This window comes from Nanorana parkeri, unplaced genomic scaffold, assembly GCF_000935625.1.
Source record: "Nanorana parkeri isolate BGI_ZX_2015 unplaced genomic scaffold, ASM93562v1 scaffold828, whole genome shotgun sequence".
NCBI classification, from domain to species: domain Eukaryota; kingdom Metazoa; phylum Chordata; class Amphibia; order Anura; family Dicroglossidae; genus Nanorana; species Nanorana parkeri.
The window spans coordinates 463,491-481,169 of NW_017307096.1; the positions used below are offsets into that span (position 1 = coordinate 463,491).

The following is a 17,679-nucleotide window of genomic DNA, read 5'->3' on the forward strand; positions in this document are numbered from 1 at the left end:
AAAAAACATGAAATATCATTGTTATCTCGATTTCTATATAGGGAAGAAGAGCTAAAATGTGACGTATCAGCTCTCTAAAGCTGGCCATACACTGTACAACCCTTGCAAGACTTTTGTCTTGCGATAGTTGTAAAGTAATTTTAAAAAGTACGATCTGCCCATCTTGGACAGGCAGATCGTACTTGCGATCATCGCAAGACCGCTCTGCTGAAGGGCGGGCTTCCGATGACTGCAATGCTGAATGGGCAGTGTGCGCGAGCGCACACTAGCCTGTTCGGCAGTTGTCGAACAAGCATGCCACTAAGCCGACGAGAATCGTACGATTCTCTGCGGGTTTTAAAGCCTGCTTGTTCGACGGAAGACGTGTGATCGTACAGTAGAGACGGTCGCACGCCTTCCATACACTTTACAATTACCGTACGATCGCAGGATTTCCCGCAATTCTCGTAGATAATCGTACAGTGTATGGGCACCTAAAGATTCACTTTGCAAACAACACTCAACCATTGCTCGCACATGGTTGGATGATGGGAGCCAGCAGAAGCTCACTTCATTTCCTAAGCTAAGGGAAAATTATCTTGCAAAGTGAAGAGCCTATTTGCCTTTAGTATATCAACCCAAGTGAGTCACAAATTCGGAACCAGTATGTAGCCTTAAAATTCTGCATTTATTGGTTGAAGCTGCAGAATGAGAACAGGCAGATTCTAAAACAGGATGGCAATGGCATCTCTAATATGTCTATTATGACAGTTTCCATTAGGGCCTAGACACACTCGTCCATTTAAATGCAGCAAAACTCTTGGCTTTTGCTATATGAAAATGTATGTCAAGTAGACATCCCATTCTTTCTTGTGTGGCTGGTTCACATCTATGTGTTACATATTAGTGTGAAAGACAAAGGAAAACTTTATAGTCCAATTCACACCTATACGTGGGTTACAATGTGCATGTCATGTACATCAAACGGTATAATTCCAGCTGTAAAGAACTTTAGATATACTCTGTTTCTAAAGTGATCACTTGCATACCAAGCCAACTAAAAGCCCCCTGTCACACTCATGCAGGACACAACAGGGCAATACAACACTCACCTACTTGTATGTGTCACTCTCTCCATTCTGTTCAAGCAATGCACCCCTCTCTTGCAGGCGACTTACATTTTGCAGTGCTTTTATTAGTGAGAAAGCAAAGTATTGATTATCCAGCCAGTAAAGAAGTGACACATACAAGCAGGTGACTATTTTGTCTGCATCTTTTACCGATTCTGTTACTGGGGAATTCTTGCCAGATACAGCTTCGCTAGTGCAACAGGGACCAAAGCCAGAATTGTTGCAATTCTTTCTGTCGGCTGTAATACACAGCTAGATACAAAGAAATGTTACATTTTGTTGTTGGCTGAACTTGTCTTCCTCTTTGCATGTCTTACTTTAATACCTCCTAGGTGTGTGAAGGAAAACACAGCTCTCATAAATTATAGGGAGAACACTAGGCACCTGCTTTACCCTGCATCATTAATCATCATAACATGACGATAGCATGTGTGAGTGAAGGGTATGAAGGTGCCCATACACTGTACGATTATCGTACGATAATCGCGGGAAATCCCGAGATCGTACGATAATTGCAAAGTGTATGGAAGGCGTGCGACCGTTGCTACTGTACGATCGCATGTCTTCCGTTGAACAAGCAGACTACGATTCTTGGCGGGTTAGTGGCGTGCTTATTCGACAACTGCCGAACGGGCCGGTGTGCGCACGCGTTCAGCATTGCAGTCATTGGAAGCCCGCCCCTCAGCAGAGCGGGCTTGCGATGATCGCAAGTACGATCTGCCTGTCCAAGATGGGCAGATCGTACTTTTTAAAATTACTTTACAGCCTTCGCAAGACAAAAGTCTTGCAAGGGTTGTACAGTGTATGGCCACCTTTAGAGAGCTGATACTTCGCATTTTATCTCTTCTTCCCTATATAGAAATCGAGATAACAATGATATTTCATGTTTTTTTGTGACATCAGTAGCTCCTCGGTTAAAATAGCATACAGATTTTTAATGCCATAAGGAATATTCAAGGCCTTTTCTCTCCTTTATTCCTATTTGCAGACCCCCAGATCTCCCTGGCTTAGTCTCTGTGATATTTTTCCTTACAATCAATATAAACACCTTTTTTTAAAAAGTGAAAGCTATTATCTATAGCAGGGGCATGAGAGATTCTGCTTTGTAGTAGGTTAACATGAGTTCACTTAAGACTTCTTGCTAGTAGGCATTGGCTTAGGTCAGCTGCATCTGCTCTATAGTTGCATTGCATCTACCAGGATTAAAAGCAAAAGACCTTGGTCAGTGACAGTAAAACTGCACACAGCACAAAACCATTAAAATGACTTTACTTTGCTATAAAAGTTGTGAAAACTTTCTACACTTTCTGTAAATGTAAATTCTTCATGGTCTTTCTGCCTGTGATTTGTATCTAAAATTGCAAAACAGATACCTTTCATCAAACACATACAAGTATTGCAGACTGTACATGTAAAAAATCTTTCAAAGTCCATTTTGAAAAGGAAAGTTTAGAACCTTTGTCAGGTTTTTAGTTTTGTCCTCATGTGGGGACAGGAGATATTTCCTGTCTCTTATAAGGACAAAGCCTGCAACCAAACACTTTGTGGTGTATTTATAAAACATTTGCAGAGCTGCGAACATCTGATTATTATCTGTTATGGCCACCAGCTGGAGCCGAGGAACATAGAAAATGTCTGTGCTCCTCCGCTCCATCTAGTGGCCATAATGTGGTGGTGTGGTGTGGTGTGAATATAAAATGTTCGCAGAGTGAATAGCTCTGTGAACGTTTTATAAATACACCCTTTTAAAATAAAATGGGAAAGAAAACCTCTGCAAATTTATGATTACTGTTTGTGTCTTCCTGTCCCAGAGACAACTGCTCTCCTCTATTTTTTTTTTTACTACTTTCAGAAGTAACAGGGACAGAAAGTGAGGCGCTATCTCTCCAATAGGGTCATGAACAGCAAAAAAAAACTTTAGCTATATCTTCATAATAAAAAATAACAACAAAGGCACCTTTAGAAATGTTTAGTATTGACAATCTACACACAGCTACTTCTAGATAATTGCCATCTTTTCATTCTTTGCATAACTTTGTTTTATTTTCTTCCCCAGTCCTCCAGCAGTGGCATTTTAATTAAGGGCAGGTTAATAGATATCCCTTTACTTCCTGGAACTCTGGCACATGTGACTAGGACATGCGAACAAGCACATCATCTCAGGGGGATGAAAATGCCTATCCCTGAGATCTCATGAGATTTCCCAGCAATGCTCTGCTGATATAACCCTCCCAAGATTCAACGCTTGTGCACAATGACATAATATGTGCCAAAGTGAAAAAAAAAAGAGATTGTAAGTGAACTAAAAATATTTTGTTTAGCTAATGAATGTAAAAATATTTCATATCGGCATGCAGAGCTTTATGCTGATGTGATTTTTAGTCAAAGGAGTAAAGGTCCACTTTAACAGAATGATCCACTTTTTCCAATTTTATGCCAAATTGAAAGATGTTTTGGCTGGGTTTGGACATTAAAATTGGGGAACCAAGGGTGAATCAGATCACTTACTACTAGCCAATAAAGCAAGGAATAAGAATAAAATAAAGTTCTGGTATTAATTCTTGACTAAGTGAATTCAGATTAGTGGGAATTTCACTAATCTTTTCATGATTTGCAGGAAACATTTAAAGAATGTTGCCTTTTTGTAAGCATTTATGTACATGCTTATTTTGTAAATTTTATTTATGTTGAGTTCTTGGTGGATATCCAGCAGGTGAACAAACTGATGAGGACTGACTCCCATCCAACTGTCTGATGCTCAACTGTGTCCTAGTTGGATGATCATGGAAAGTGGAACGCTGGAGATGGCTACAATAGTAGATGGTTGCTATTCACAGACCAGGGTGCCCCTATTTACTGGTGTCCTGGGGTACACTACAAGAAACACTGGTATGCTGGGATCTGTGTATATAAATTAAACAATTCAATTAGCAATGCCAAACACCTTGTGACAGGGTGTGCACTCACCAGATCGATGTGACCAAATGCAAGGTAAGGTCAATATGTGGGTAAGGAGAAGCCTTTTGAAGTCCAGATAGTATGGAACACCCATTTCCTCTGTAGCAGCAATCTTCCAACAGGTCACAATCGCGCTGGGGTATTCAAATACCCTATCCTCTTTAAATGGAACATGCTTTCCCAGCATATTAGGCACCCCACCAGAGGCAAGAAGAAAAGATGGGGATCTTTGTAAAGTATATGTATTAAACAGTGCACATTATCAATGTAAAAAAAAAAGCAGCATCCACATGGATACACCGGCAAACAAATGCTAACGTGTTTCATCAAATGACTACATCACAAGTATCATGATGGCGATCCTTTAACCTCTTATATACAAAACACAAACAACGCACAGTAAACTGAAGATTATGAATCAAAGAGAAAATGAAAATTATAGTGCAAGTTTTTGAAGTTCTGAAACATTTGATATCAATCTCAACCACATAGAACCAGAATCAGAGCAAACTGTAGATAAGCAATTATATAAGGAATTAAACATTTCTAAGGTCAAAATGTTGTGTTTCAGCTTGATTAATGCAATATGTAAAGCAAGATACCAGTGTTGGAAAGCTGTGTTTCAGAAACCAAGACAACAACAAAGATGGGTCACATTTCTGACATCTTATTATACAACTAGTTTAACTGTATGTTTCCTTTACACTTAAGGTGGCCATACACTTTACAACTCTCGCAAGACTTTTGTCTTGCGAGGGTTGTGAAGTACTTAAAATAACGTACGATCTGCCCATCTTGGACAGGCAGATCGTACCTGCGATCATCGCAAGCCCGCCCCCTGAGGGGCATGCTTCCGATGACTGCAATGCTGAACGGGCAGTATGCAGGTGCGCACACCGGCTGGTTTTCCAACATGCTGGATATACAGAAGTCGTGCGACCGTACATTAGAAACGGTTGCACACCTTTCATACACTGCACGATTATCGTACGATAACGGGATTTCCCGCGATTCTCGTATGAGAATCGTGCAGTGTATTGGCACCTTTAGATCAATCACACAGCTATGCAACCACCTGGAAATATGAAAAAAGATATCACATGTTGTTTTCAATCTTTTCAAATTAGTAGCTTTCATTAAATGAATTCATGGCGATCTTGCCATGAGGCTTCTTGTCTAGGCATTTTTGGTGTTGGGGTGGCGACTATCTCCTATTTGTGCTTCTGCTTTTCACCATGTCACCTGCACCACGGTTGGAGATGACAAGCAGCTATACAGACGCACATTGTACAGACATGGTTCATCTTTGCTTGATGATCAGCAGTACTAAGATGCAAAAAAACAAAACAGTATAAATAAAGTTGAAAACAGTATTCTATAACAAACAAAGAAAAAAAAACACTCCAGTTGTGCATGATACAGAGTGCTTAAGGAAACTAAATGTCATCTAGTTAGGGTTTACATCTTCTTTCATGCTGTAAAATACCTATTATGCACTTGGTCACTGGGGGGGATTTACTAAAGGCTGTTAACTTTGTAAGGACATTTTTACTTTACAAGGAAATGTTCCCTTAGCTTCATGATGTGATGGAAATTCACTTTGTAAAGAATACCCAATCACGTGCTAGGAACATTTAAAAAAGTACAGTATTTGTCTTGGACATGATTGGATGAGGAAGTCAGCAGAGCTTCATCTTGTTCACTATACTAAGGTAAAATTCTCCTGCAAAGTAAGCCTATTTGCCTTCAGTAAACTATACCTTCATATCTTAAAGAGGACCTTTACCCATATCTTTAAAATAACAGCAAACACACCTTTAGAAATGTTTAGTAATGACAATCTACAAACACAAACTTCTAGATAATTGCCGGCTTTGTATTCTTTGCATACCTTATTTCTCTTTTCTTCCAGTCTTCTGACAGTGGCCATGTTTACTAAGGGCAGGTTACTAGCTCTCCTTTTACTTCCTGGATTTCTGGCACATGTGACTAGGACATTTGACCATGCACATCATCTCAGGGGAACCAAATGCCTTTCCCTGAGAGCTCATGAGAGAGAGCAATGCTCTGCTGAAGTTAAGGAAATGCCATTGCCTTGGCAAACTAAAGTCATTTTGCCCTTTCAAAGCAGGAAGTGAATGCTCTGCAAGTGGAAGTATTTCATAATCACAGCATTTTACACCTGGCATGTCTATGTTATCATTAATCATCATACATAGAGGGATGCATCGGTAGCATTTGATTTTTGAGTGTAAAGGTCCGCTTTGGACACTAAGTCCTTAAATACAACAGCCTGCTTGCCTTCAGCAAATCAACCCCAAACTGTCATGTCATCTTTACGTCTAGGCTGCAGAGGAGATGGATCTCACAGTAATCTTCTTGTAAGGATAAGAAGCAAGGTGGTGTTTTATTTTAAAACATAGGTGGCTATTCACTAAGCTTCGAGTGAATAACCATGTTCGGCTATTCACTTCAGCCCTGTAGGGCTAAAAACAGCTGTACATTGGCTGCCTTTGGCTCCCTTCACTTCAGGAGCCAAAGACAGCCATTGTACATTTGTTTTTAGCTGTTTTTAGTCGAACAGTCTCAGCCCGTTCGGCTGAGCCAAAGTAAAGAACACGTCCAGAATTTGGCAGGTTATTCACTGTTGTTCACCGCTATTCTCATAGGGGCCAAACAGCAGTGATTGAATAGCCGAATGATGCTGTGCAGCATTCGGCTTGGTTATTCTGTTCATTACCTCGGCAGCTAATCCACTGCCAATGCCATTTTCTCCACTGCTTCTTCTGAGTCCTCCATTATTCTGTCTTATCATTGGGCATTGCATCATCTCTAGAACTCCCTGATTTCTGGCACACTGCAAACACTGGGAAGGACTCAGGGTAGTAGAATATATGGTGCATGCACCGTACGATGTATTTGAGAGATTAAAACTGTGAGAAGCAGCTGTTTTTTGGCAGATGAGATTGAGGGCCTGTTCACACCAAATGCAGACCAGATCTGCATGAGTTTCTGCTCATGCGGTGCAGTGGCTTGTGCGGCGTTTTTGATGCCTTCCAGGCCGTTTTGTTTAGCCTAGAATGGACTTTCAATGTTTTCCAGGGCGTTTGCATGTGTTTTTGATGCATTTGCATGCGTTCCAGAGCAGTAAAAATAGGGCTTGCTGCAGTTTTTTTACATGCTCTGGAACTGAACGCTCCAGTGTGAACTAGAGCCCAAAATACCATTGGAATACATTGGACGCAGTTTTGATCCGGTCCGTAACTGCTCTGCTCTTGGAATGCACTTGGTGTGAACTAGCCCTTAGTGAGTCTGTTTTGCCCCAAAAAAACTTTATTTTTTGGTGTATTGATTATGGGTATTTATATAGCACCAACAATTTATGCAGCACTTTACATCAGTGAATGTCAGGGGACTTACAATCTATTCTATCTCACATACATGGCTACACATGTATGTCTTTGGAGTGTGAGAGAAAACGCAGGCACAGGGAGAATCTGCAAACTTTTTGCAGGTAGTGACCTGGCCAGGATTTGAACCAGGGACCCCCCAGTACTGCAAGGCATGAGTGCAAACCACTGCACCACTGTGCTACTCACATTTTATGGTTCTCTTTAACTTTAATGTTCAAGTATTCTCTTCTTTGGGGAAGACTGTTTGCAAACAAATGGGTCCACACTTGCAAATGGTGGCGTTCGCATGAATACCTCCATGAGAGTTAGGTGATCAGCTGCAGTCAGGAGGCGCTGTAATGACACCTGCCACCACCCGCAGCTGTTTGTGGACATTCACTTGTAATCGCACATGCTACGATTACCTGCAGACAAAAATAAAAAAAAATAGATGCAAACAGTTAGTGTCTATGCATTTATTTAATCAAAAACTAATCACAGTGCTCCAACATCTAATTAGGATGAACGCTAGGATGTACAAAACCTATTAAGACAATAAAAAAGTTGCAATAACCACTCATTTAAATTCAGTCAGCTGCATGTCTGTTTACTGTTTGCAGATCCCTTTGTAATTAATGTGACAAATCCAGATTTGCAATCAATACTATGTGATCAGGATGCTCTGACATTTGGTGATGTCAGATAACTGGATTCGTGAGTCAGGTTTGGTAACCAGCCAGATTTTTTTTATACTTCTTCCTCCTGGCACACATGTTATAACATCACAGAACGATGTAAGGACATCAGCCGCCTCTTTTCCTACACACAGCATATTAAAGGCGACACATATGCCTCGTATAACGCTCCATCCATGCAGCCACATTCATCTGTTTGAAAACTCGTCTCATTACTGCAGCAGGATGAGAGGCGGAGTTGTGACAGCGTTGTGGGGAGTGTAGTTCACGGGGAGCTCTATCCACTTCTATGTCTACCCATCGCGGACTACATCTCCCATGAATCTGTGCGCCGTGCACGCTGCGAGCCTTCTGCTGTTTCTGCCGTTCGGTGGTATTTTAGCGCAGCCAAGCGACCGTTTGGACTAGCAGTAACAATCCGCAGGCATGTGCAACTCCTTCCACCAGGATAAATCTATTGCACTTGCTTGTAGGGAATAAAGAATGGTCTTAGCAACCTGCAAAGAATTATCTAGGCACAAACACATAGAAAACTGCCTTCTTTTGCAAACTCCTGGGATTTTCCTTGGCTGTATATATTGGGATGGTGAGTGCTGGAGGTTGAGCTCAGAGCTGGAAGGAGAAGTTTGCTGGCTATTGGAGGTGTGAGGAGCTGCAAGGTGATGATCAGTGGACAAGCCCTTGAAGTGGCTGATGTTTGTTAGCCCGGCTAATGTTGGTTGGAGCCACCCAGGCGTCCAGTGAGAGAGAAGCTCAGAAGAAGTTTTGTAGAGGAGAGAATGAGGTTATTGCTGGGATTGTGTGCGCTCTGCTGGTGATCACACGTCTACAGAGGAAGCTTTCTTCTCTCTCCCAGGACTTGGCTGGTGAGTGCACAGCTCCAGCTCCTTCTTCTCCCCCTCCTTTGACTCCCCTGCCAGTGATGTGCAGGCTGAGTTGGTGGTGCCTGGTGCTAAGCAGGGTCTGCCTGCTCATTCCCTGTGCCCTGGTCCTAGCCAGGGTGCCCGGCTCTTCCTCGCACCCCCAGCCCTGCCAGATCCTCAAGAGGATCGGGCACACTGTACGGATCGGGGCTGTCCAGCTGCAGCCCTGGAGGACAAGGGGCATCACCAGTCAATACACCAGACCGTGGCCTGAAAATGACACCGGGCTGCAGAAGACTGCCACGGTCCGTGACCAAGATGCAGATGAGGCGGAGGGGACAGAGCGCTCCAGGGATGGAGGCAAACACGAACTGCGTGGCCCTACTTTGGAAAGAAAGTCAAGCCCCGGTCCAAGGAGTATTATTGGCTACAGAGGAGGAGATGAGTTGCTCTTTCCCAGGGAAGCGCTGCTATTGGCAGTGGATCACCTCAATCGGGTGCCAGGTCTCTTGCCGTATAATCTGTCACTGGAAGTGGTGATGGCCATAGAAGCTGGGCTGGGGGACCTGCCCGCCTTCCCGTTGTCTTCGTCCAGTTCCTCATGGAGTAGTGACCCCGTCTCCTTCCTGCAGAGTGTCTGCCACACCGTCGTGGTCCAAGGAGTCAGCGCGATCATTGCGTTCCCCCAAAACAAAGGGGAGATGCTGGAGTTGGAGTTTATCTCATCCGCACTACAAATACCTGTTGTCAGCATCGTGAGAAGCGAGTTTACCCGAAAATCCGAGGTAAGCGAAGGGATCCTTTTTATTATTTTACATCAGGGGTACTTAAGTCCTAAAACTTTTGCTGTGTTCGTGTATACTGGTGTGGTATACTGGAATGGGAATGGGCTCATATGTGGATTCCCTAATAGGCGCTGCCAGTGCTTTCAGCACCATGGACAGCGCACCGGCGTCTACAGGGGACCTCACCTGCCGCTAGCTGCGCTCTACTTACTCTATATCACCAGCTTCCCTCTGCTTTCTGTAGTCCCACGGGGTATAGAGCCTTTGTTACCATTTCTCTAGGTTTATAGATCAGAAATAATACCCTTTTGGCAGTTTTTTAATGACAAAGTTTGGCTTGATTGCTCCTGGTGGAAAGCACACACGTTTCCTGCACACATAAGTTTTTTTTTGCATGTGTATGCACTTAGCATATCTGATAAATGGATGTATCAATCCCCCTGCCACAAAAGTACACATTGACCATTAAAGTTATCCTGTCATTAAAGCAGTATGGAAGCTGGCAATTCTGAATATGCTAATTGGTTGGCTGTAGAGTCTCCAAAGGGAATTGATCAAAACTGGAGCAGACAAAATCTGGAGCAGCTGTCTGGCAAGCAATCAGCTTCTCTCTTTCATTTTCAAATCTTAACTGGACAAATTGAAGAGGGAAGCTGGTTGCTGTGCACAGCTGCTCCAGGTTTTGTCTGCTCCAGTTTTGATCAATTCCCCCTTGGGGTATTAAAGAAGAATGTGTGTGTGTGTATTGTGCATAGTAGTTAGGGACCTTAGATTGTAAGCTCCTTGAGGCCAGGGACTGATGATAATGAATGGTTTTTAAAAGTGTTACATAAACTGACAGCGCTATAAATCCCTGCAATAAATAAATAAATGTATTATATAAGTTAGGTTTAGGGAGGGGTTTGGTTCATGTTATTGTATAGTTTTCTAGGTTAGCTCATGTTAAGGATTAGGTTCAGGGCTTATGTTCAGGTTAAAGGAGAGCTGCCTAGATGCCATACTGACTCTCTTCCTTTACAGAAGAACTCCAGGTAAAAAAATGTATTAACTCTTGCAATGGGGCTACTCCCGCACTGTAAGAGTTAAGTGCTCATTTTGGTCTAGGGAGGAAAATAACAAAGGTATGCTTACCTGTGATACCTGAGCCTGTGATAGCGCTCCCTCGTGCCTGTCTCCTTCTTTGCTGCAGTGATGGTATGTCCCTCAGCATCCTCACATCCTATACTATGTATAGAACATGATGACTCAGGGTGCTTAGACCACTGCAGGGAAGGGGGGCAAGGCTGTAAGGACTGGTATAAGATCAAGCTGGCTCGGAGGATCGGGTGAGCATAATTTATTTTTATTTTCCCCCGCAGACCAAAATGAGCACTTAACCCTTGCAGTGCAGGGGTAGCCCCATTGCAAGGGTTAATAAATATTTTGCATGGAGTTCTTCTTTAAAGGAGGAGAGTCAGTATGGCATCCAGACAGCTTTAGTGGGAGAAGCTACTATGCCAGCTCTCCTTTAACCTGAACGTAAGCCCTGAAACTAATTCTTAACATGAGCTTATTCTAGAAAACTATACAATAACATGAACCAAATCCATCCCTAAACCTAACTTATATAATGGGGGGAATGCCTCAATACTGGAGCAGACAAAATCTGGAGCAGCTGTGCATAGCAACCAATCAGCTTCTCTCTTCAGTCTGTTCAGTTAGGATTTGAAAATGAAAGAGAGAAGCTGCTTGGCTGCCATGCACAGCTGCTCCAGATTTTGTCTGCTCCAGTTTTGATCAATTCCCTTCAATGTATTGTATTTATTTATTGCAGGGATCTATGGTGCTGTCAGTTTATATAGCACTTTTAAATACCATTCATTCACATCAACCCCTGGCCTCAAGGAGCTTACAATCTAAGGTCCCATACTCATATGCAGACATACTAGGGTCATTTTAGAAAGGAGCCAATTAACCTACCAGCATGTTTTTGGAGTGTTGGAAGAAACCAGAGTACCCAGAGGAAAGCCACAGAAGCACAAAGAGAACATGCAAACTCCTTGCAGACAGGGCTGACCAGGGTTTAAACTGATGACCCCTGTGCTGCAAGGCAGACGTGCTAACCATTGACCCCCCTCCCCAATTGACTCTTAACCTCAACTAAGCATTTATCTCAGGCAGCATTTATCCCATTCCATCAATACACACTATATTATCATAAAGATAAGCATTATTATGGCGATGCTAGCGGCAAAAATACCATCATGTTAAACATGTCATGTGATAAAATCTTGGCTCCTGTTTACAATTCCATCAATTATGGGTGGCAAGACCCCTGAACCTAATCTGTGCACTAAAAACATTTAATAACGGCATGTCCACCTCTCCCAAAAAAAAATAATTTCGTTTTTGCATAAGTACTGGTTAGATAAAATAATCTATTGTCTTATGTCTCGGGGAGTCTAGAAATCCGAAACTGATTTCTCATGTTGTCCTGGCTCCTTTGGTGATTTAAAACTGATTTCACTTACCCTGCAGGATTTTTTCTATTTTTTTGGGAGTGGGGTGTGTAGCAGAAGAAATGAGACCCCCCCTCTTTTTGCAGGAGGAGCGACTTGAAATTTTGGAAAGGATAAATGAGAAATAAGGCAAGGAGGTCTTAACATGGAAGCTCCCAAAAGAAAAAAAGAGCAAATCAAGCTAAAAAACTGAATAATTCTTCTTCTTATCTTTTTGTTATAATAGTTGTGAATTACCAAATATTTCCAAATAATTCTTCTTCATTGGTTCCTATTATCATATTTGGTGAATTACCCAGTTATTTCCTTTTCCCCAACTTAGAGATGCTTGGATTTGAGAGTTCTGAGCAGAAGCCCAGTGTGCTCAGTTCTTTTACCTCCAATCCTGAAGGCTAGGCCTAATCTTTCTCTGTCTGCACACACACACCCTTTAAAAAAGCGAGTACGGTAGGTTTCCCAAATTGAAATATTCTTGTCAGTGAGCTATTAAATAGCCCACCCTTTTCTGTGCTATTAAGTTGCCTAGTGATATTTTGTAGAAGTAAGTTTACAAAGGGCCCCTGATAAATCCTTGTTTCCAGTACTTGTCCAGAAGGGTTTTATACGATGCTGGAGGAATTGATTTCATCTGGCTGGTGATGGCTAATTAAGTTTTATCTACAGTGTGTGCTTTCAGTCTTCTCAACAAACCAGATGCACGATGCTTAAGGAGAGTGGCTAGAAAACAGGTGCCAGTAGCATAAAGCACAGAATGCATTGTGCTTCATATAATTTCTGTGTAATATGCTATCATAAAAATCATAAGAGTAAACAACCCCCTGTCATTATAGTTCATCATCTCTCTTGTTATGGTACAGTACCATCCTACTCTAATTAATGAGCGTAACAGTTAATTGCTCATGCCACCAAGCAGGTATTCTAGAATCATTTTTTAGTGCACAGAGGGTGTTTTTGTTATTGTAATGTTTCACTCAATTTAAAATAGATCTATACATACTGATTTACTAACTCAACCCCTATTAAACTTTTTAGAGAATAATTTTATCAGATGTCTCTCCCATATTTTTACACAGGTTATTAGATGTCTCCAATCACTTTGTCCCACTATTACTAAATAACATACTCCTTATCTTGCATTATACGTATTCCAATAAATATGCCACTTATTAGCTAAGAAAAAATGTTTTAGATTCACCTACCGAGCCATTTATGTACTAAACCTTACATTTGAAGACAATAGTTATCTGCTCAGATATCACATTACCAGGGCTGCAGAATGATGCAATTGTATATAATGCACATAGGTCTGTATACTCTTTATAGTTCATATATGGTTTTATTGTGCCCTGCATGATGGATTGCCAAATCAATAGCTAATTGCCTTCCTGCATCTACGGTGTTCCGGCCCAGTGTGCCTGTGTAGGACCAGCAGAACTGTAGACAGACTTAGGGAATTCAAGTATTAACATATTCCTAACAAACAGTAAATGAGCTTTAAAACAAAACCCTTAATGGCCTCTGTAGCTGCAGGCACTGTAGAGTAATTAATCATCAAAGTTCACCAAAGAAGCACAGAAATCATTATCTTTCAGCAGCAGAGAAAGATACGGGGCCTGTTCCTTACCAGAACTATCTGGTATTAAAAGACTATTAAGCTTAGCCTAGTCCTAGAAGGTTTAGAGCCCTTTTCAAGTTTTTATTGCGGTCTTTGTCCTAACAGGTAGAATCACCTCTTTATTTCACCGAATGAGCCTTGTCACCAAAACATAATGTGAGAGAAAAATCACAAAATGTTGAGTTGTCACCAGAACAAGAGGCAAGGGAAACTCTGTAAATGGGGACACCTATCCCTGTGACCACTCTCTAAGATGGGAATTCTGTTCAGTTATGAGAGATTTATTATTATAATATTCACAAGTACAGGAAGTGAAGGGAAATCTCCCCAGCGGGGCACAGGTAGCAAAAATAAGTTGGTAGAGTTTTCATCCTTCCCTACACTAATCTCACACAAAACATGTAAAGGAGGTGCCCTCCTCTCTCCTTACACTGTCGGGCTCTCGGTCCGTGATCGAGTGCCCGACAATCCATAGGGGGTGACACCAAAATGACTATGAGTCATTTTGGTGTCACCCCTCCAGTGGTGGCACCGGGTGCGGGCCACACCCCCTTGTGACGCCACTGCCCTGAGTTCTGCTATAAGAAAAGTAAAAGACAAAGTATAACGCTGAATAACTCTTGCCATAATTAGGGAAGGCAAAAAATATTCCCATATTTAAATACAAATCAATGTGATACATATTTCAATTCCTTACTTGTATTTCAGTGTTTGCAAAATCATGAGGGGAAGGTGGACTCCAAGCAGCATATTTGTTGTTAAACTAATATGTCTGTGTCCAGTTTTTTAGGGATTTAACTAGATAGCTTCATAAAAGGACTAACAAAAGTCTTAAATTGTAGACCCAATTTCATTGGTTCCAAAAATAGAAAATAAAGCAGATTTTTACAAGAAAATTAAACACTGGATATATGTTTTTTTAGATCTACAGTACAGCTTGTTTAACTCCTAATCCTAAGTACCAAGCTATTTTATTCTTATTCTTCAAAAACACAAATAGTATCACCCTCAAGACATGTATTTACAGATGACTTGCTGCTGACCAGGCATTGGTATCTCAGACCATGTTGCAGATCAATAAGCACATAGACATGGTTAGAGCTTTATCTTGCTATTTTCTTATTGTCAAAGTAGTATATATATATATATATATATTGTTTTCTTTAACAAAATGCAATCTAAATATTTGACTCATCAATATAGCCACCTTTTGCAGGCAGTACAGCCGAGCACATGATTTGAAGCCTACTGTATTGTATTTTTTTCTTCTAAGGTAGCTCTGACACACCCTGGAGGTATGTTTTGGGTCATTATCTTGCTGTAGGATGATCCCCTGACCTACTAGGTATACATCAGTTGGTATTGCATGGCGCTGCAAAATGCTTTGGTAGTAGTTTTGGTTCAGGGTGCTACTCACTTTGTGCAAGTCCCCAAATCTGGAGCCAGCAAAAGTGCCCCCGACCATCACACTTCTTCCTCCATGTTTGACAGTTGGTGTCACACATAGAGGAACCATCCTTTTGCCTACTCAATGGAGTACAACAACCTTGCGTGATGAGCTGAAGATCTAAAATGTTGCTTCATCGTTTCATAAGACCTTTTTCCAGTCTTCAGTTGTCCACTGGCAGTGCTTCATTGCCCAGGCAAGTCTCTTTTTCTTATTTTTCCATCTTAGCAATGGCTTTTTTATTGCCACTCAACCGCAAACCTGCAGCTTGAGGTCTTCTCTTGACAGTTGAAAGTGAGAGTTGCTCACTTCGATCAGTGTTAAGCTGTGCTTGAAGCTGTTGTCCTCTGAGCCGTCTGTCATGCAAGCTGTTGACTCTCAGAAACTTGTCCTCTGATTTACTGCCAGACATCTTCCTGTCTGAGTTTGGTCCAGCTTCCAAGTGCCTTTTGATGGTGTAGGAAACTGTACTCACTGACACCTTGGCTTTCTTTGCAGTTTACTGCTTACCTTTGTACCATTTCAGGTTATTCACTTGACTTGAATTGCTTACACTTCAATAAAAACTGGAAACATGGGGATGTTCTACAACTTTTGATTGGTAATATATATATATAATATACCTTAATGTATAATATACCTTGACTTATTATATAATTTAAAGTGTCAGTCATCTCTAACAGTTGAGGTTGCATTTTTGGTTGGATGTTGGGAAGGTAACTATTTCTTTATGGAATTTCCTGAGAAATCCAAGAATGCACACCCTTTTAGAATTCTAAAATCCAACAGTGAGAGTGATATTTCCTCATAATGTCTGTGACAGGTGAGTGAACCTGTCTGAGAGTTGAAAGCAAACCTATGTTTTGTCCTGAATAGGTTTTCTTTAATTACCTAGATAACCCCAACATATGGTTAGCTTTTATTTGTTATCCTGTTGCTCTGTTAGGAGCAGGGATCTGAAGTAAATATCCAGTACTACCAGTTATGTAGGAGCATGTGACTCACTACTTGTTACTGTGCTGATTGGTCCAATGCTGTGACATACAGGGGCGGACTGACCGGACTGACCCATCGGGCAGACGGGCGCTGCCCGAGGGCCCGCCACCAGCACGGGGCCCGTGGTCAGGCATCTGTCCTGTACCAGGCGGCAATTCCGCCGCAGCCTCCGCACCGCAACCCCCCCTCCGTCAGAGAGGAGAAAAGCAGCGCGACGGGTCCTCTGGCGTGGCTTCTCCCTCTAGTGCTGGCGGAACTACTTCCGCCTCTTCCTATGTCCTCCCCTGCAGAGAGAGGAGAGAGCGCGCCCGACCGACCGGCGTGTGGTGGAGACTGGAGGGCAGCCAGCGACGCCGCAGCAGCCTTCAGTGGCATTGGAGGAGGCTGATACCGGCGGAGGGATACAGGGAGTTCAGGTTAGTGAAGCCCTCTTCTTTTATTTTTTCTTTAACATTTAATTTATTTCTGAAGTTTTTTTTTTAACAGCATTGCAGTGGAACAGAACGCAGGCAATATATCCGATCGCACTACAGGAGGTGGCTGCAGTGCCTTTGACTTCAATGCACCGCAACGCCCCCTCCCACCCCTGAACGCAGCGGGAAGATTTGTGAGTGATTGCGGTGCGTTCCAGCAGCTACCGCTCTGGAAAGCACCGTCATTTGTGTGAACAAGCCCTAAGGGCCCAGTCCCACCATAAGGAGTGCGTTCAGCCTCTGGAATGCAACCCGGTGGCTCACTTTGTTTTGGGGCAGGAGGGGGCGTGGTGGTGCATTGAACTCAATGGTACTGAAGCCTCGCCCCCCGCCTGCAGTGCGATCGCGGCACCAGAATGCGTAACACATTAGTGCCTGCGTTTTCCGGTCCAGTGCGATCTGCAAAAATGCTGCATGCACTATTTTGTGCAGATTGTACTGGACCAGAACGCGGGCACTAATGTGTCACACGTTTGGGTGCCGGAGATCGCACTTGAGCCGGCCGGGTTGGTGACGGATCATATACGCGATCTAAGGCCCCCAGGACACGGTGACACGGCCGCTTCTAAACAGACATCTGGGTACAATTTACAGTGTTTATGGAAAGTATTTACCCCCCTCCCTCCGGCAGTTTCAGTGATCCTTTTTTTTTTTTTTTTTCATCATGCATTTTTCTATTTTAAAAGCACCCCTCGTTATAAAATACTTCTGACCTCTGCACTCTGCGTTCCTTACTTCTGACTTCTCTCTGTGCGTTCCTTACATCCGACCTCTGCACTCTGTGCGTTCCTTACATCTGAATTTGAGTGAAGTTATTATTTTATGAAAATCTGGTGTGTTTGTTGTTG

At 42.4% G+C, this 17,679-nt stretch overlaps 1 protein-coding gene across 1 annotated transcript in view; it reads left to right on the forward strand.

Moving 5' to 3' along the window:
• Positions 1 to 8,856: 8,856 nt before the first annotated feature.
• GRIN3A (glutamate ionotropic receptor NMDA type subunit 3A) overlaps positions 8,857 to 17,679 on the forward strand; it is a 264,558-nt gene continuing 255,735 nt past the window's right edge. Inside the window, exon 1 of the mRNA XM_018565288.1 lies at positions 8,857 to 9,802. Coding sequence (XP_018420790.1) covers positions 8,867 to 9,802 — 936 coding nt within the window. The 5' untranslated portion in view covers positions 8,857 to 8,866. The remainder of the gene's footprint in view (positions 9,803 to 17,679) is intronic.